We start from the raw sequence: 22723 nt of genomic DNA, 5'->3' as shown, positions 1-22723 counted from the left end.
CACACCAACAAACAGAATGACACATCTCAATTCTATACTCAAAGTTAAAAATAAACAAGTAAGGAAAGTCTAAAGTCGGGCGGGTCCGACTAAATTATACCCTGCACCACTTTGTAGATCTAAATTTTCGATACCATATCACATCCGTCAAATGTGTTGGGGGCTATATATAAAGGTTTGTCCCAAATACATACATTTAAATATCACTCGATCTGGACAGAATTTGATAGACTTCTACAAAATCTATAGACTGAAAATTTAAGTCGGCTGCTAATGCACTAGGGTGGAACAAAATAAGGGAAATATTTAAATCTGAAGCAATTTTAAGGAAACTTCGCAAAAGTTTATTTATGATTTATCGCTCGATATATATGTATTAGAAGTTTAGGAAAATTAGAGTCATTTTTACAACTTTTCGACTAAGCAGTGGCGGTTTTACAAGGAAAATTTTGGTATTTTGACCATTTTTGTCGAAATCTGAAAAACATATATATGGGAGCTATATCTAAATCTGAACCGATTTCAACCAAATTTGGCACTCATAGCTACAATGCTAATTCTACTCCCTGTGCAAAATTTAAACTAAATCGGAGTTAAAAATTGGCTCTGTGGTCATATGAGTGTAAATCTGGCGAAAGCTATATGGGAGCTACATATATCTAAATCTGAACCGATTTCAACCAAATTCGGCACACATAGCTACAATGCTAATTCTACTCCCTGTGCAAAATTTCAATTAAATCGGAGTAAAAGATTGGCCACTGTGGTCATATGAGTGTAAATCGGGCGAACGATATATATGGGAGATATATCTAAATCTGAACCGATTTCTAAACAATGCTAATTCTACTCCCTATGCAAAATTTCAACCAAATTGGGGTAAAATTCTGGCTTCTGGGACCGTATTAATCCATATCGGGCGAAATATATATATATGGAAGCTATATTTAAATCTGAACTGATTTCAATAAAATTTGGCACACTTGACTATAGTACTAATTGTTCTTCTTGTGCCAAATTTTAAGCAAATTAGCGTAAAACTCTGGCTTCTGGGGCCATATAAGTCCATATCGGGCGAAATATATATATGGCAGCTATATCTAAATCTGAACCGATTTCTTCCAAAATCAATAGGGTTCTATTCTGACACATACTTGTGCCAAATTTGAAGTCTATTGGACTAAAACTGCGACCTAGACTTTGATTACAAAAATGTGTTCACGGACAGACGGACATGGCTATATCGACTCAGTAGCCCACCACCCAGAGCATTTTTGCCAAAGACACCATGTGTCTATCTCGTCCCCATCTGGGTGTTGCAAACATATGCACTAACTTATAATACCCTGTTCCACAGTGTGGCGCAGGGTATAAAAAAATTGCCACGATGAAGTTATTTGTTCCAATATCTACTCGCAATAATAATAAATTCATTTTGCTCCCCCTTCCCCTTCCTCACATCATAGAAATAGAAATTACTAACGCGTCTTGTCTATGATTGATTCAAGTTACTTGGAAGTTATATATTTTATAGTTTGTGCAAGTAGCACTGTATTCCCAGTCCACACCATTGGAAACTCTTTCACATCATCATCATCATCATCACACACAGCACCACAATTCAGCATATACAAGAAAAGAAAATCAGTGATGCACAAAGAATAAAAACGAGTAATTCTGTAGGAAGATCCTCCATTCAGTGACAATGCTTGCACTAAGAGGGCTACTACAACCCTATATCACACAGATAAATCCAATGTAGACTCCTCGTAAAAGTCATAAGAAGAAGCCAATGGTTTTCTATATAAAAGTTGGTATTAAATTGGATTGAAAATCATTTTCGTGTTTTATTTAAACGTAAGATAGAAACCAAAGGGATTTGTTGGACTATCGTAAAGAGTGCTTCGACACAAACCCCAGATTATTCACATACTTTCATAGAAAATGCAGCATGGGGAAAGCAACAAAAATAAGCGCATATCATACGGTCGAAACCGATTTCAATATACTCTTATCTTTGAAGGCTTTTCTAATTTTCGATAGGAATAAAATTTTGGAAAAAGTTTTTATAGAAAAATTTTGGAAAAAAAATTCTATAGAAATAAAATTTTGGAAAAGTTTTCTATAGAAATAAAATATTGGAAACATTTTCTATAGAAATAAAATTTTGGGGAAAAATGTTATTTTGAAATTTCAAAAAGTTCAAAATAACATTTTTTAAACTTGGTAGACTACTTTTGGTGTAATTTTCTCAAATTTTTTTTAGATTATTTTTGGCGCGATTGGCAACGGTGAGAGTTCCCTTATCACTAAGCGTCCACAATAGAAAAATCGAACACTTATTGATGCGAGAGAAATCCACCATCTAAAAAGCAATATATGGAATAAGACATGAAGGTTGCGCAAAGAATCGTATTGAATTTACTAAAAATAAGAACGCCAATTAACGTCTCGCCCTTTAGAAATTAGGTGATATCTTGTGTTTAACATCATCTGCATTTAAAAATTTTTTAACTGAAAACTTTAAGGATAAATAAACAACTAGAGGAAGAGCTTTGGCTATACAAACCAATTCAAAGGAACCACAACATTTTGAATGTCATTTCCCTTTTTTTGGTGAATTAAGAAAAGGCAAATAGTTGATAAGAAACAAGTGGTTGTTGTTGCAATCATCCTTGTTGTAGTACTCAAGGATGACACTATTTTCACTATTCACTAAATTGAGAAATCTTTTGGTTGGATGAAAAATACAAATGATTTGACTGCTGTCTTTGCACAAGTAGTAGTAAAATACAAAGGGAAAGGATTTTTTTATTCACACAAAGGGGAATTTCCATGTAAAGAAAATGCAACAGTACGGATTGTTTAATGAGCTTGTCATTCGGTTTGTAGCACATCAAAATCGATGAAACATTTTTTTATGTCATTCCAAATATACCTCAAATAAAAAAACAAATTTTTAAATTAGTTGGAGCTATTTAAAAAGATTGGATTTTCCCGTAGTGACTCTTATGAATTGTGGACACGGGTGCCACAGTTGGAAGAATTCTACCAAAATTGGTAGATTTTTTACTGTTTGGTAGATTGGTAGAATTCTTGATGTTTTGATAGATTTTGCAAAATATTCCTCTTCAATTAAAATGTACTTCACAAATTACCTCTAAAAAGGTTAAGTTAAGTTATGTGGCAGCCCGATGTATCAGGCTCACTTAGACTATTCAGTCCATTGTGATACCACAGTGGTGAACTTCTCTCTTATCACTGAGTGCTGCCCGATTCCATGTTAAGCTCAATGACAAGGGACCTCCTTTTTATAGCCGAGTCCGAACTGCGTTCCACATTCCAGTGAAACCACTTAGAGAAGCTTTGAAACCTTCAGAAATGTTACCAGCAAGTCTGAGGTAGGATAATCCACCGCTGAAAAACTTTTTGGTGTTCGGTCGTAGCAGGAATCGAACCCACGACCTTGTGTATGCAAGGCGGGCATGCCAACCATTGCACCACGGTGGCTCCCCAAAAATTACCTCTAGAAATAAAATTATTCCAAAATTTCCTTTCGAAATAAAATTTTGACAAAATTTTCTATAGAAATAAAATTTTGACAAAATTTTCTATAGCAATAAAATTTTGACAAAATTTTCTATAGAAATCAAATTTTGAGAAAAATTTTCTATAGAAATCAAATTTTGAGAAAAATTTCCATGGAAATCAAATTTTGTGAAAATTTTCCATAGAAATCAAATTTTGAAAACAATTTTTATAGAAATAAAATTTTGAGAAAATTTTCTATGGAAATAAAATTTTGAGAAAATTTTCTATGGAAATAAAATTTTGACAAAAATTTCTATAGAAATAAAATTTTGACAAAATTGTCTATAGAAATAAAATTTTGAGAAAATTTTCAATAGAAATGAAGTTTTGAGAAAATTTTCAATAGAAATGAAGTTTTGAGAAAATTTTCTATAAAAATAAAATTTTGACAAAATTTTCTATAGAAATAAAAATTTTGACAAAATTTTCTATAGAAATAAAATTTTGACAAAATTTTCTATAGAAATAAAATTTTGACAAAATTGTCTATAGAAAAATTTTATTTCTGTAGAAATAAAATTTGTCTATAGAAAATTTTTATTTCTATAGAAATAAAATTTTTTGACAAAGCTTTCTGTTGAAATAAAATTTTGACAATTTTATTTCATTTTTCTAAGAAATAAAATTTTGACAAAGTTTTCTGAATTGCTGCAAAATAAACCCTGAGGAAATAATGTGTATTTTCTATATGTCACTGTCTTGTAATTACACTCTGTGCACATAAAGTACTTACGATGCAATGTACATAGCTGCCGTTCCAACCAATTGCAATTTGTTGCGTACCACCGACATATGGCTAAGGAAACGATCAATATATGATACTGAGAGATACAAGGTTTCAGTATCTAAATTATATTCCTCGGAAACTTCAACTAGCCAATCGACTAAAATGGTACGCATTGAGTAGTTAATGTCAGTTTGGCGCCTCATGTAATGGGGTTTGGGACGATGTTTTTTCTGGAAAATAAAAAAGAAAAGATTTTTGTTAAATATTAATAACAAGTAAATATTAAATTATTTTTGGTTAGTAAGATGGCTGACTTAGACAATATTACACATTTAAAAAAAATGGTGTCTGCTAATATACTTTTGTAATTCACCGTTTAGTGAAAAAAAAATTTTCAACAACACAAAATAGATGTTTTTTCTAATTAAGTCCGCTAATATTCTTAAAAAAGCTTGTTTAAGCCAAGCTGAAAAATGTTTTAGGGTAATCGAGTTTAGAAATTTTGATACAATTTTCTATAGAAAAAAAAATTGTCAAAATTTTCTATAGAAATAAAATTTTGTCAAAATTTTCTATAGAAATAAAATTTTGAGAAGATTTTCTTTAGAAATAAAATTTTGACAAAATTTTCTATAGAAATAAAATTTTGACAAAATTTTCTATAGAAATAAAATTTTGACAACATTTTCTATAGAAATAAAATTTTGACAAAATTTTCTATAGAAATAAAATTTTGAGAAAATTTTCTATAGAAATAAAATTTTGAGAAAATTTTCTATAGAAATAAAATTTTGAGAAAATTTTCTATAGAAACAAAATTTTGACAAAATTTTTTATAGAAATAAAATTTTGACAAAATTTTCTATAGAAATAAAAAATTTTGACAAAATTTTCTATAAAAAAATTGATAAAATTTTCTATAAAAAAATTGACAAAGTTTTATATAGAAATAAAAAATTGACAAAATTTTCTATAGAAATAAAATTTTGACAAAACTTTCTATAGAAATAAAATTTTGCGGAAATTTTCTATAGAAATAAAATTTTGCGGAAATTTTCTATAGAAATAAAATTTTGATAAAATTTTCTATAGTAGACAAATTTTGACCAAATTTTTCTATAGAAATAAAACAGAATAAGATTTTTTGTTTGGTAACATTTTCTCCAAATTTTGTTAGATTAATTTGGACTCGAGTGGGAACCGCCAATGCAACCCCCAGCCCTGGCTACGTCTCTGTCTATACCATTAGTATGTCATGGATGAATATGCCACAGATGATATTCTTTACAAGTACGTTGAAACGTGAGCCATTGATATGGAGATACTCTTTTTCTCTGGTTTCGACCACATACAGGGTGATCCAATATATAAGCGATGTTAATTAATTAAGGTGGGTGATACATCTTAATGTAACATTAAATTTCTAAAATGAAGAACAAAAAATTGAGGGTTCGACAGGAAACCCCCTTAAAACTAAAAAGCGCAACTATTTTAAACCTAGGATTGATGCACTGAAAAAAAAGTTTACCCAGATTCTAAGATTTGTCTTTTCTTAAATTATTTTGGTATTAAATACCGAGCCAAAAATGAGGAATACATTACAACTCTTTCTTAAATTTTGATTTTGCATACTTCATACCCACTCAAAAAATAGTTTACTTGGATCCAAAGACTTTGATCTAAACTTAAAGGGGTTATGAAAATTCCAAAGGTTTAAATTTAATTAAAAAAAAGCAAATGTTATGAATTAAAATGCCGTTAATTTAAAGAAATTGGTCCTTAATAGTGTGTATTAGGTCAATATTTTTTTACGCAAAAATGTCATTCATATGTTAAGAAAGTGAAATTTTTGTGCTTACGGCAATATACATTTTTTCAGTGTAACTTCATCTTCCTCAATCTACTACAAAATATGTCCACTTTCTATAGAACCATAAACCATGGAAAATTTGTTGTTTCTGGTATTTTTACTTCAGTCTTAGTGGGTAATCTGTTCATTATGATTGGACCACCCTTTATTTGAGAGATAGGAACAAATATTTGAGACTTTGCAGATAAAAAGAAACGGGTTTGCTTTTAATGAGAAAATATATTTAAATTAAAGCATTCATATATTATTAACGTATGAATGAATGACTGACTGACTGACTGTGCTCCCAATGGTCATTCCAGAGCCCCAAAAGTACCTCAGTCAGCAGTCATATATTTTTCACTTAGGCAAACATAAAAAAGAAGAGGGGGTGGTGGCGTTATGTTAATAAATATTTCAAATAAACAATTTGAAAAAATTATAGACATCGTTGCTACAGAGGAGGTAGATATCATCGTTAATGTTTGGAACGTAGTTTTGAAAACAAGGTTTTGTACTTTTACACATTTATGGTTTTGGGATTTGCTATTTGTTATGCTAGACAGAGTAATTTTACCACATTGATTTGTTATCGGTCGATTGACGTGTGTTTACGTTTTTTTTTTGAAAATTTCTTCAATTATTGTAATGGACAAGAGCATGAAGTAAGCATAAATAACCAACCATGTCCAAACTTATTTTAACACTTTTGTTAAAAATCCGTGTTGGAACGATTAAATAAATATAGATTTTGGTAATTGATAAGATTAAATATAAAACGAGAGAGTTTGGAAAAGAGCGAAAGTAGTATATAAAGTTTACTTGATACAAAGTATTCGACATTCACTTAAGGATTTTGGTATTGATTTTGAGCCAAAGATACTGATTGTTTAAAATAAAGAATTTGTTTACATTATTATTGAGTATAATATTGAGTATCCCAAAATTTGGTATTTTCAATTATAAGATTTAAGATCTTGATGTAGTAGCTTTACGAAATCAATCAATAAATAAAAATAAAAAAAAAATAATCTTTCATATAAATTCAATATTTTTTAGTGTAGAGTTGAAACTTTTTGGAAATTTAAATTTTTTCATACAAAAAAAAAAAAAAAAAAACAATCACAAAAATATTTTCTATAAAAATAAAATTTTGCCAAAAATTTCTATAGAAATAAAATTTTAACAAAACTTCCTTATAGAAATAATATATTTATAAAAAATTTGTACTGAAATTAAATTTTTGAACACATTTTAACAGAAATAAAATTTTGAGAAAATTTTCTATAGAAATAACATTTTGACAAAATTTTCTATAGAAAAAAAATGTTCAGGAAATTTTCCATAGGAAAAAAATTTTTGAGAAAACTATTATATTTTCTATAGAAATAAAATATTTCCATAGAAATAAAATGTTGAGAAAATTTTCCATAGAAATAACATTTTGAGAAAATTCTCTATAGAAATAAAATTTTGAAGAAAAAAATTTTTTTTGAGAAAATTATTATATATTCTATAGAAATAAAATTTTGAGAAAATTTTCTATAGAAATAAAATTTTGAGAAAATATTCCATAGAAATAAAATTTTGAGAAATTTCTATAGAAATAATAATTTTGACAACATTTTCTATAGAAATAAAATTTTGAGGAATTTTTCCATTGAAACATTTTTTTGGAAAACTATTATATTTCCATAGAAATAAAATTTTGAGAAAATTTTCCGTGGAAATAACATTTTGACAAAATTTTCTATGGAAATTTTGACAAAGCTTTTTATAGAAATAAAATTTTGAAGAAAAAAAATTATATTTTCTATAGAAATAAAATATTTCCATAGAAATAAAATGTTGAGAAAATTTTCCATAGAAATAACATTATGAGAAAATTCTCTATGGAAATAAAATTTTGAGAAAATTTTCCGTGGAAATAACATTTTGACAAAATTTTCTATGGAAATTTTGACAAAGCTTTTTATAGAAATAAAATTTTGAAGAAAAAAAATTATATTTTCTATAGAAATAAAATATTTCCATAGAAATAAAATGTTGAGAAAATTTTCCATAGAAATAACATTATGAGAAAATTCTCTATAGAAATTTTTTTTTTTGAGAAAATTATTATATATTCTATAGAAATAAAATTTTGAGAAAAAATTTTTTATAGAAATAAAATTTTGAGAAAATATTCCATAGAAATAAAATTTTGAGAAATTTTTCTGTAGAAATAAAATTTTGAGGAAATTTTCCATAGAAAAAAAAATGGAGAAAACTATTATATTTTCTATAGAAATAAAATATTTCCATAGAAATAAAATTTTGAGAAAATTTTCCATGGAAATAACATTTTGAGAAAATTTTCTATGGAAATTTTGACAATGCTTTTTATAGAAATAAAATTTTGAAGAAAAAAATTATTATATTGTCTATAGAAATAAAATTTTGAGAATTTTTTTTATAAAAATAAAATTTTTTTGACCAAATTTTCTATACAAAATAAAATTTGGACAAAATTTTCTATACAAAATAAAATTTGGACAAAATTTTCTATACAAAATAAAATTTTGACAAAATTTTCTATACAAAATAAAATTTTGACAAAATTTTCTATAAAAATAAAATTTTGCGAAATAGAAGATTGTGAAAAAAATTTCTTTAGAAATAAAATTTTTTAAACCAACAAGTTTCAAGTCTACTAAAACTATTGAACATATATAGAAGGTAATTTTTTTTTCTTTATTTCTTTATTTTTATTTATTTTATTTATTTATTGATTTTGAAAAACTAGTACAAGATCTTAAATCTTTATAATTGAAAATACCAACTATCAATTACAACTTAATAATAAGGAAAAATTTTCTTAAAATTAAAAATATAATTAAATCATATTTTTTAATTCAGTTGAATATTTGACATTTGTGTCTCTTCCTTAAAATAAAGAAAATCATTTTCACATGTAAAGAAATAATCTTTATATTAACCGAGATATTGAATCTTTGGATTAAAAGTAAATAGGCTTCAATATAGGCTATAATTTATATTGAGGATGTTGTGGCTTTGATTTAAAGTAGTTTTGAATTTTTAATATCAACTTAAGTTTAGGAAATGTTTTCTTCAAAAACAATCGACTTTAACGGAGAGACTTAGACTCAAAGATTCGTGTCCTAAATTTAATGAAAAAAGTTTTTTTGGTAATTAATTTTTTTAATTTAAAGGTTTATGTTCCTAATTTTTTTGTTTTTGTTTTGTTTTTAACGTTATAAATAAAAAGCATGATATCGGCCTTATTAAGGAAGGACAAGTTTCTTGCTTGTCCTAATATTTAGGTTACATAATCCCATTATTATTTCAGTGTAATTATAATTTCATACAGACTAGATAGCTCCTAAAAATGTCTATATTTTAAAGGAGCTACATTTTGGCTCGGAATGAATAACAAAATCCTTAAGGGAAGGTCAAAATCTTTAGATCCTATCAGCGTTGCCGATTGGATTAATTTAGATCTTAACTAGTCTAACATTAATTTTATCACCATTTAGTTGAAAATCTTTGAAATTTTGTATTGTTCATGCATACTCTTAGGCGGTAAAAATACACTGATAATATTATGGTAAAAACAGAAATATTGCTGACATATATTTGTTAAGAACACAGAAAAAAATGTCACGAAAATTTTTCCAATTTAAGTCTTAATTGAGTTTTAAACAAGTATATACGGCCGTAAGTTCGGCCAGGCCGAAGCTTGTGTACCCTCCACCATGGATTGCGTAGAAACTTCTACTGAAGACTGTCATCCACAATCGAATTACTTGGGTTGCGGTATCACTTGCCGAAGGCAAAAAGTATCTTAAAACTTCCTAACGCCGTCTTCTAAATTGCAAGGTAGTCCATATGTGGTATATATTAAACTAAAAAAGGTCGATTAAATACGTATATAATTAAGTTTGAAATAAAATTTTGATAAAAGTTTCTATAGAAATAAAATTTTGACAAAATAAAATTTTGACATTTTCTATAGAAGTAAAATTTGGACAAAATTTTCTATAGTAATAAAATTTTCAATAGAAACAAAATTTTGTCAACATTTTCTATAGAAATAAAATTTTGACAAAATTTTCTATAGAAATAAAATTTTGAGAAAATATTCCATAGAAATAAAATTTTGAGAAATTTTTCTGTAGAAATAAAATTTTGAGGAAATTTTCCATAGAAAAAAAAAATTGGAGAAAACTATTATATTTTCTATAGAAATAAAATATTTCCATAGAAATAAAATTTTGAGAAAATTTTCCATGGAAATAACATTTTGAGAAAATTTTCTATGGAAATTTTGACAAAGCTTTTTATAGAAATAAAATTTTGAAGAAAAAAATTATTATATTGTCTATAGAAATAAAATTTTGAGAAATTTTTTATAAAAATAAATTTTTTTTGACCAAATTTTCTATACAAAATAAAATTTGGACAAAATTTTCTATACAAAATAAAATTTTGACTAAATTTTCTATACAAAATAAAATTTTGACAAATTTTTCTATAGAAATAAAATTTTGACAAAATTTTCTATAGAAATAAAATTTTGAGAAAATTTTCTATAAAAATAAAATTTTGCGATACTTTGCTATAGAAGATTGTGAAAAAAATTTCTTTAGAAATAAAATTTTTTAAACCAACAAGTTTCAAGTCTACACTAAAAACTATTGAACATATATAGAAGGTAATTTTTTTCATTATTTTTCTTTGTTTTATTTATTTATTGATTTTGAAAAACTAGTACAAGATCTTAAATTTTTATAATTGAAAATACCAACTATCAATTACAACTTAAAATTTTGGGACACTCAATTTACTCAATAATAAGGAACAATTTTCTTAAAATTAAAAATATAATTTAATCCTATTTTTTAATTCAGTTGAATATTCGACATTTGTGTCTCTTCCTTAAAATAAAGAAAATCATTTTCACATTTAAAGTAATAATCTTTATATTAACCGGGATATTGAATCTTTGGATTAAAAGTAAATAGGCTTCAATATAGACTATAATTTATATTGAGGATATTGTGGCTTTGATTTAAAGTAGTTTTGAATTTTTAATATTAACTTAATTTTAGGAAATGTTTTCTTCAAAAACAATCGACTTTTACGGAGAGACTTAAGAATCAAAGATTCGTGTCCTAAATTTAATGAAAAGTTTTTTTGGTAATTAATTTTTTAAATTTAAAGGTTTATGTTCCTAATTTTTTTGTTTTGTTTTTAACGTTATAAATAAAAAGCATGATATCGGCCTTATTAATGAAGGACAAGTTTCTTGCTTGTCCTAATATTTAGGGTACATAATCCCAATATTATTTCAGTGTAATTATAATTTCATACAGACTAGATAGCTCCTAAAAATGTCTATATTTTAAAGGAGCTACATTTTGGCTCGGAATGAATAACAAAATCCTTAAGGGAAGGTCAAAATCTTTAGATCCTATCAGCGTTGCCGATTGGATTAATTTAGATCTTAACTAGTCTAACATTAATTTTATCACCATTTAGTTGAAAATCTTTGAAATTTTGTATTGTTCATGCATACTCTTAGGCGGTAAAAAATACACTGATAATATTATGGTAAAAACAGAAATATTGCTGACATAGATTTGTTAAGAACACAGAAAAAAATGTCACGAAAATTTTTCCAATTTAAGTCTTAATTGAGTTTTAAACAAGTATATACGGCCGTAAGTTCGACCAGGCCGAAGCTTGTGTACCCTCCACCATGGATTGCGTAGAAACTTCTACTGAAGACTGTCATCCACAATCGAATTACTTGGGTTGCGGTATCACTTGCCGAAGGCAAAGTATCTTAAAACTTCCTAACACCGTCTTCTAAATTGCAAGGTAGTCCATATGTTGTATATATTAAACTGAAAAAGGTCGATTAAATACGTATATAATTAAGTTTGAAATAAAATTTTGATAAAAGTTTCTATAGAAATAAAATTTTGACAAAATAAAATTTTGACATTTTCTATAGAAGTAAAATTTGAACAAAATTTTCTATAGAAATAAAATTTTAACAAAATTTTCAATAGAGACAAAATTTTGTCAACATTTTCTATAGAAATAAAATTTTGACAAAATTTTCTATAGAAATAAAAATTTGACAAATTTTTCTATAGAAATAACATTTTGGTAGATTAATTTTGGCTCGAGTGGCAACCATGATTATGAACCGATATGGGACCAATTTTTGTGTGATTGGGGATCGGCTATATATAACTATAGACCCATATGGATCAATTTTGGCATGGTTATTAGCGGCCATATACTAACACCACGTTGCAAATTTCAACCGGATCGGATGAATTTTGCTTCTTCAAGAGGCTCCGGAGATCAAATCTGGGGAACGGTTTATATGGGGGCTATATATAATTATGTACCGATATGGACCAATTTTTCCATGGTTCCTAGAGACCATATAACACCACGTATCAAATTTCAACCGAATCGGATGAATTTTGCTCCTCCAAGAGGTTCCGGAGGTCAAATCTGGGGATCGATTTATATGGGGGCTATATATAATTATGGACCGATATGGACCAATTTTTGCATGGTTGTTAGAGACCATATACTACCACATACCAAATTTCAACCGGAGCGGATGAATTTTGCTCCTCTAAGAGGCTCCAGAGTTCAAATCTGGGGATCGGTTTATATGGGGCTATATATAATAATGGACCGATATTTTTTTGCATGGTTGTTAGAGACCATATCATTACACCATATACCAAATTTCAGCCAGATCGGATGAAATATGCTACTCTTATAGGCTCCGCAAGCCAAATCTGGGGGTCCGTTTATATGGGGACTATACGTAAAAGTGGACCGATTTGCAATACCATCCGACCTATATCAATAACAACTACTTGTGCCATGTTTGAAGTCGATAGCTTGTTACGTTCGGAAGTTAGCATGATTTCAACAGACTTTATGGGGTCTTAGAGCAATATTTCGATGTGTTACAAACGGAATGACAAAGTTAATATACATATTATATATATAAAAATTGAAATGTGTAAAATATATTACAGAATAAATATATGTAATTATGACCACAAACGTGGTACAAAAAAGTAAAAAGTATCACATTTAGTGGCACAACAAAAAGGAGGCACAAAAGTATCACCGCTTGAAAAAAAGTGACAAATTTGCCACTAAAGTGGCCCAACGGTAACACTGGATCCAATGAAACTTTTTTGATTCAGCATTCAGGACAAATTTAACTATTTTTTTCTATTCTACTTTTTATTCCGTACAAATCACTGTGTATAGCATAGTTAGGGGGGCTTCTATTCAATTACAAATATTTATGTGTATTGCGTACTCCTCAATTACCACCCATATAAAATTAAATATTTACTTGAAATGACCATTTAATAGCATGTTTACACATCACCATTAATTTCTTTAAACGACCACTAAAAAAGTAACTCAAATTGGATATCATTGTGAATTTCAAATGAAATAAAGAAACAATTTTTATTCCTCATTTTTCTATATCAAATAAAAGGTATAATATTTGTATATACAATTTTTTTTTGTTTTGGAACGAATACTATGTCACCTACCCTACTCACCTCTATGTGATACAATTAAAACCCAAAAGTAAAGAAATATCCACGATAAAGTCCAAGAAAAACATACTATCATGTAATGAAGCTTATATGCTTCATGCAGAGAAAATTAAAAAAAAAAAATCATAAAAATTCATAACACACATCCAATCATGAGCTGATTATTGAACGTGTCTATTAACCACTTAAAGGCATATCTTCGTATAGTACACAGTACTTGCTGGAGGATTATTTAAAATTCACTACTAGTAACATTTGGGAAGAATAAATACAAAAACAAAAATGCTGTAAAAAACACAGACACATAAAATTCGGCTGGAAATCAAAAGGCCGAAAAAAAACTGTCTATATATAATATGATAAAAAAATATTATTATTATTATTATTATTATTATTATTATTATTATTATTATTATTATTATTATTATTATTATTTGTTTTACAATATTTTCAGTGGCAAAATATTTTTGGGACATTAAGTACTTTGCAATTCCATTTAGTATCCGAATGATTGGCCACTTCATGGGAATTTATTTCAAGACCGACCAAATGTTAGGCTAGGCCGTCTATAGAACTAAAAATTTGGACAAAATTTTCTATAGAAATAAAATTTTGAAATTTTTCTATAGAAATAAAATTTTCTATAGAACTAAAATTTTCCAAAACTTTTTATAGAAATAAAATTTTGACAAAATTTTCTATAGAAATAAAATTTTGACAAAATTTTCTATAGAAATAAAATTTTGACAAAATTTTTTATAGAAATAAAATTTTGACAAAATTTTCTATAGAGATAAAATTTTGACAATTTTTTCTATAGAAATAAAATTATGACAAAATTTTCTATAGAAATAAAATTTTGACAACATTTTCTATAGAAATAAAAATTTGAGAAAATTTTCTACAGAAATAAAATTTTGACAAAATTTTCTATAAAATGTTGACAAAATTTTCTATAGAAATAAAATGTTGACAAAATTTTCTACAGAAATAAAATGTTGACAAAATTTTCTATAGAAATAAAATGATGACAAAATTTTCTATAGAAATAAAATGTTGACAAAATTTTCTATAGAAATAAAATGTTAACAAAATTTTCTATAGAAATAAAATGTTAACAAAATTTTCTATAGAAATAAAATTTTGACAAAATTTTCCATAGAGATAAAATTTTGACAATTTTTTCTATAGAAATAAAATTTTGACAAAATTTTCTATAGAAATAAAATTTTGACAAAATTTTCTATAGAGATAAAATTTTGACAATTTTTTCTATAGAAATAAAATTATGACAAAATTTTCGATAGAAATAAAATTTTGACAAAATTTTGACAAAATTTTCTATAAAATGTTGACAAAATTTTCTATAGAAATAAAATGTTGACAAAATTTTCTATAGAAATAAAATTTTGACAAAATTTTCTATAGCGATAAAATTTTGAAAATTTTTTCTATAGAAATAAAATTATGACAAAATTTTCTATAGAAATAAAATTTTGACAAAATTTTCTATAGAAATAAAAATTTGAGAAAATTTTCTACGGAAATAAAATGTTGACAAAATTTTCTATAAAATGTTGACAAAATTTTCAATAGAAATAAAATGTTGACAAAATTTTCTATAGAAATAAAATGTTGACAAAATTTTCTATAGAAATAAAATGTTGACAAAATTTTCTATAGAAATAAAATGTTGACAAAATTTTCTATAGAAATAAAATTTTGACAAAATTTTCTATAAAAATAAAATTTTGACAAAATTTCATTTCATTTTCATTTTCATTTCATTTCATTTTTTATTAAACATCAATACAAAGGAAGCCACTAAAGGCCTATTATACATGTATTGTAATAAAGAAGCTATGTTAGATATTGTAAAACTAATTTTAAATACCTAGAAATTATTTTATAACAAAAGTATATGGCTCCCCAGCCACATGAATATAATATAATTAATACAAAAAAAGAATAAAAGAATAAAAAGTCCTATAAGTGCCAGACATCAATGCGTCAGTTTACCGTACTCATATTATTCAAATAGTCAATTAGTTTCCTTCTATATTCGTTACAAGAACAAGAGAAAACTTTTAGATCAGAAGGCAATCGATTCCACAAACGAAAAACTCGGACCAGAAAGGATTGTTCGTATATGTTAGACTGAATTCTCGGTACATCGATCTGTACATTTCTTGTTGAATTAATAAATGTAAATTCACGGGTCAAAACTTCCGGCTTCCCGTACTTAAAAATTTTGTAAAAGTGAAAAACAGACTTCATCTTAATATAGTTCCTGAAGGAACATCCTAAGATATCAGGAATACACTGGTTAACTAGATCATGATCCCGAACCCGTAAATTGAACACATATCGGACGATCTTCCTCACGACTCTCTCCATTCGATCCAAGTTATATGACCAGGTCCCGGAATAAACCTCAATACCGTAATTAAGCTGAGACATCAACAAAGAATGTGCTAACCGAAGACGAACATGCTTTGGCGTATATGCACGCAGAGCATATAGTCTCCTCAAAGTCAGACATACCCTATTACCCATATTATCAATATGATTGTCAAAACAAAGGCTGGAGTCAAGAATAATACCAAGGCACCTTAAAGAATCAACATAATTAATTGTCTGACCTAAAATGGAAAGTGTAAGAGAAAAATTTGAACGATTCCTGGGCTGAAAAAGTATTGCCTTTGTTTTGGAAGGATTTATGACAAGACCATTTGTCGTTAAAAGTCCCGCGATATATTCAAGATGGGAGTTAATAGATAGTTCTGTAGCATCACCATTAAATAGAAGAAAAATATCATCCGCAAAACAAAACGGTTGACAAAAAGAATTTCCCATGGAACAGATTATGTCATTAATAAATGCCAAAAAAAGTATTGGGCCCAAAACTGACCCTTGGGGTACACCCGACGTAACTCTTCCAATACTTGATCTGGAACCATTAATAGAAACATACTGTGACCTATCCGTTAGGTATGAAAAAATTAATTTACACGCTGTATAGGAAAAACCAATGTTACTGTGAAGTTTGTTTATAAGGTATGAAAAATTAATGCAATCAAATGCCTTGCTAAGGTCTAATGATACTAAAACACAATCGCGACGCCTATCAATTATATTCCTAACCTTGTCAGTAAGCGATAATACGGCAGAAGTGGCATTAAAATTCCTCCTATAAGCAAATTGATTGGGGTGGAAAAGTGAGTTACTTTCAATATGTTCTAGGATCTGCGCCTTCATTAAATTCTCTAGGATTTTTGACATTGACGGCAAAATGCTTATAGGTCTCAAATTCCCAATATCGCTTCGTCCCTCTTTAGGAATGGGTACAACACGACCCAATTTCCAAGCATCCGGAAAAATTGAAACTGTAAGTATTGTGTTTACCAAGTGGAGGAACATAGGCAAAATTAGAGGTAAGATTTGTTTAACAAACTTGTTAGGTATATCGTCATAGCCGGTCGCATTCGATTTAATTGAATTTACGGCCAAAATTAAGTCATTTTCATTAACACAGCGAAAAGAAAAAGAGCCAATAGTGTCAACAGTACCGCCAAAATCTAAAGTATGCACATCACTCGGTCGCATATTACTTAAGAAATTGTCAGCCACTAATTGAACATCATCTTCATCAACCTCCAAATCCCCTCGTCCAACACAACCAATTTTGCGAATTTTTTTCCACAACTGAGAATTGGTACCACCTTCAAATAGCCTTTTGCCATACTCAAACCGTGTTTTCCTAATAACCGACTTAGCCCTATTTCTAAGTCGACAATACGCCCTCCAATTCAAGTCCGAACGATTTCTAATAAATCGGCAGTAAGCGCCATCTCTCTTCTTCATTGCTTCCAAGATTGCTCTCGAATTCATAAAATTATCGCCTAAGCTAACATTTCTTCTTGACACAGGGACAAAAGAATGAAGACGATTTATGACGTCATTAAGAATCGATAACTGTAGATTAACATCACCCATGTTAAATGAAGGAGGTAGCTGAAAGTCACTTAATTGTTCACTTAGATATTCCAAATCCACACGGCCGTAGTCCTTATATTCACTTATTTGATTCCGCAAATATGAAGAAAATTGAAAAGATATAAATATTAGACTATGATAGGAACAAAATAAGGGAAATTGAATTTGACCCTTAACTGAAACAGATGAAGGGTGGCTTAAAAGAAAATAGTCAATTAAAGATGTAGAGTTTGAAGCACAATGATAATGTGTAGGTGCACTATTATGTATACATTGAAGGCCACACCGTGTACCGAGAGATCGTAAATTACGCGATTTAACAACATCAAAGAGATTATAATTGAAGTCGCCCATAATAACAATATTCGGATACCTGTCAAAAACGTCACCATGAATTTCTTCAAAAGCCTCAACATTTCCACTTGGTAAATACACTACGCCGACTATTACTGATGAATTCGTACCAAAGATTTCAACAAAAAGTGATTCGCATACTCCATATCGTGTTCCTCGAAAAATAACTTTGTAACGCAGGTTAGTTGAAATGTAAAGGCAGACTCCTCCACCTCTTCGGGAATTTGAACGGTCATTCCTGACTAAATTATAGTTCGGAATCGATAAAGCACTAGAAACAATATTAGGTTTGAACCACGTTTCCGATATACCAATTATATCTAAGTCTGAGTTAAAAAATGTATTCCTGAACTCTTCAAGTTTGCAACTCGAGTTTGATGGACATAAACTTTGTGCATTTATATGTCCAATATTCAAATTACCCGAGTTACTACATATCATGTTATTCAACATTTGATTATCGCTGGCTATAGGACCAAGATTATCGTTATAATTCATATATTAAATATCCATGTGTTTGGGGGAGCCAACTTAGATTATAAAAGATACGAATTAAAAAGAGATCAGATATAATTTTCAAATTAATTTTCAAAACCATTTTTTTAAATTTTCCTCAATGAGCAAAATGAGATCTGAAACTACTTAAAGTTGAAAAATAATGCTAGTTATAGGGTCGATGTGTAAAATTGAAAGTATAAATATTCTTTACTTAAAATATATATATATATATACACATACATACATATATATATATATATATATATATATATATATATATATATATATATATATATATATATACATATACACACATATATATATATATATATATATATATATATATATATATATATATATATATATATATATATATATATATATATATATATATATATATACATACACATACATACACACACATATACATATATATATTTGGAAAATTTTATATATTTTAGTTCTATTTGTGCGAAAATTCAAAGCAGCACCAGAAAAAAAATTAAAGTACAAATTAACATTCAAATTTACACATGACCAAAGAGACGAACTATGTATAGGAGCAAGAGATGTATATGTACAAAAATTTAAAGAATTATAATTTACAATGTAACTTTAAACAATGATATACATTCTGGAATACTGATAATTTTAGACTCATTATTGAGCATCATTATCTTAACCTTTAAAGATTCACGGTTTAAAATGTTATAACCATTAATTTTTTTGTCTTTTTTCAATTTTGCGCATGATCTTTGTAATTTACTGGCAAGTTTAGAATAATTATCATTTAAATATACACGACTTTCATCATTGCCTTCTAATATATCAGATACTTTAACATTCTTAATTTTATAATAGGCTGCCATTAAATTATCTCGTTTCTTAACACTAGCAAATTGGGTTAGTATTGCGCGATGTTGCCTAATATACATTATGTTAGTGATATCAACTGGAGATATTTCCAATTTCAAAAAGTTGCATAGCAAAACAATTACATCCTTCAGGTTTTCCAAATTGTCCGGTAGGCCTGTAATAACCACATCATTCCTCTTCAACTGATGCTGAAGCGCATGATTCTCCAACTTTAGCTCAAGAATTTCACATTTATTCGCCAAAGACTCAGAAGCCATAGTTTCTTTAACGCAGTTTAGGTCTGTTTTGATTTCTTTCAAACTATTGGTCAATTTCATTCTGATATCTTCCACCACAGATTCAAAAGTAGATTTCATTTCGCAATTTTCTTTTTTCATTCTATCCGAAAGTTCAACAAAAGATGTTTTCATTGATGCAAACTCTTTCCGCATTTCAATTTTAAACGAATCAACAGAATTGTCTGGTGGTTTCTCCATACAGCGTACGCAAGTATATGCTAAATTGCGATTTTTATCTAGTGTAGTAAAAAGGGTTTTCGAAACATTTTCGCAATCCGCATGGAACCATATGTTGCACAATCTACAAAGTAGAGCTCTTGTGCGCTCGGTCTCCTCATTGCATATTCCACAAGGATATGACATTTTGTTTGGTCACAGTAATGATTATACAAAAAATATAACCACCGAAAACGGCAATACAGCTGTTATTGTAAAAACGCCGAGAAATCACCAATACACCAGCAACCCACAACCGCAGAAACAACAGCTAAGCAACAACAACAGGTAGAATGAAATATGGCAATCTCGCAAATGATGATACAGTCCAGTTAATTTATATCAAATTAATTTAATGGATCGAGTTTGAACAAAACTTCATATGACAGATGTCACTAACTCTGTATTTAACACGTTCTAATAGTTATTTTACACTATTACTCTCACTTATTTAGTTTAATTCTATCTCAACTCAGAGGAAATTTTTACGATGGTCTATCTCAACATAGTGTTGCCAAACTTTTTTTCTTTTTTTCTATAGAAATAAAATTTTTTTCTATAGAAATAAAATTTTGACAAAATTTTCTATAGAAATAAAATTTTGACAAAATGTTCTATAAAGATAAAATTTTTCTATAAAATGTTGACAAAATTTTCTATAGAAATAAAATGTTGACAAAATTTTCTATAGAAATAAAATGTTGACAAAATTTTCTATAGAAATAAAATGTTGACAAAATTTTCTATAGAAATAAAATTTTGACAAAATTTTCTATAGAAATAAAATTTTGACAAAATTTTCTATAAAAATAAAATTTTGACAAAATTTTCTATAAAGATAAAATTTTGACAATTTTTTCTATGGAAATAAAATTATAACAAAATTTTCTATAGAAATAAAATTTTGACAAAATTTTCTATAGAAATAAAAATTTGAGAAAATTTTCTACGGAAATAATACCGGTAAACCTAGCCATTGCAATGATTGAGAAGAAATGGGACTTCATCAAAAATTATACAAAAATACCTCGTGATATTTTCAAGGAACTAGCACTATTTTGTATCAAAGACAGTAGGTACTTCAAATATGAAGATAATACATATGAACAATTGAAAGGAATGCCAATGGGATCTCCAGCATCTCCAATAATTGCTGACATCATCATGGAAGAGCTACTAGACGTGTCCTTAAGCAAGATACCGAAACCTCGAATTATAACAAAATATGTGGACGACATATTTGCGATAGTAAAGAAAACCGACGTGGAAAGTACTCTTGACGCATTAAACTCATTCCACAGCCAAATACAATTTACAATGGAGTTAGAGAAGGATAACAAGCTACCATATTTAGACTGTAACATACTGAGAGATGATAATTGTTTGAGGCTGAATTGGTATCAAAAACCAACAGCAACTGGACGACTAATAAATTATAATTCAAAACACAATAAAAGTATAATCCATATGACAGCAATCAATTTTATAGATCGAATCTTAAGGATAAGTGATGCAGAATTCCACAAGGAGAATGAAATAAAGATAAGACAAATATTGACCACAAACGATTTTCCAAATAGAATAATAAGCAGACTAATAAATCGCGTTAAAAATAAAACACTTGACGAAAACATTAAAACTAAGACTATTGAAGAGCCGGACCATAATAAGGATAAGTCATACAAACCCATGACTTACGTTGAAGGATTCTCAGAGCGTTTTTTCAAATCGGACGTATATAACAAGGACAAGATTCAAATTGCTTCACGCACATCGAGAACAGTAAAGGAATTATTCAGCAACACAAAGTCAAAAATAAAGAATGAGGACAGGAGTAACATAGTGTACAAAATTAAATGTAATGGAGACAAGTCCAACATATGCCCAATGGCATATGTTGGCACTACAATGACCAAACTTAAGACAAGACTTTCGTCGCATAAATCAGACCTTAAAGCTGTAGACAAATCAGTAGAGCAAAAAACAGCACTTGCAGCTCACTGTGCAACAACAGGACACAAGCCCAACTTCACAGACGTCGAGATACTTGCTCAAGAGAATAATCATAGGCGTAGATACACTATTGAGATGCTTAATATAATAGATCTCTCTCCTGACAAGAGAATGAATTTCAAAAAAGACACGGAAGAATGCGCGAGAATGTATCGACACATCATAAACAAGCATCGACACAAACGAAGCTTAGGCTTGCAGAACGAACAGCATCACACGAACTCACGTTAGTTATTTTCAATATATTATATCTAAAATAATATTGTGATTTGTGAACATTAAAAGTAATTCAATTTTTGTAATTTATGTAGATACAAAATCCCAGAAGATGGTTAGTGGCACTAACCGAAATATTGGAAATAAATATTAAAACAAATCAATAATCGATTGTTTCTATGACCTCAAGCCGAACAAAATTAATAATCAGAATAAACATAAAATAGGTCAACAACACTCAAAAATATTTTTAAGAAATAAAATGTTGACAAAATTTTCTATAGAAATAAAATGTTGACAAAATTTTCTATAGAAATAAAATGTTGACAAAATTTTCTATAGAAATAAAATTTTGACAAAATTTTCTATAGAAATAAAATTTTGACAAAATTTTCTATAAAGATAAAATTTTGACAATTTTTTCTATGGAAATAAAATTATAACAAAATTTTCTATAGAAATAAAATTTTGACAAAATTTTCTATAGAAA

At 28.0% G+C, this 22723-nt stretch overlaps 1 protein-coding gene across 2 annotated transcripts in view; it reads right to left on the bottom strand.

Moving 5' to 3' along the window:
- Positions 1–22723, bottom strand: part of CycA (cyclin A) — a 43494-nt gene that overhangs the window by 3931 nt on the left and 16840 nt on the right. For both annotated transcript variants that reach the window (XM_075304264.1, XM_075304265.1), the window contains exon 5: positions 4325–4548. In XM_075304264.1, the coding sequence (XP_075160379.1) occupies positions 4325–4548 (224 nt within the window). The remainder of the gene's footprint in view (positions 1–4324; positions 4549–22723) is intronic.

This window comes from Haematobia irritans, chromosome 4 (genome assembly GCF_050003625.1).
Source record: "Haematobia irritans isolate KBUSLIRL chromosome 4, ASM5000362v1, whole genome shotgun sequence".
NCBI classification, from domain to species: domain Eukaryota; kingdom Metazoa; phylum Arthropoda; class Insecta; order Diptera; family Muscidae; genus Haematobia; species Haematobia irritans.
The sequence above is the reverse complement of the archived record's forward strand: the minus strand, read 5'-3'. Positions and strand labels throughout refer to the sequence as shown.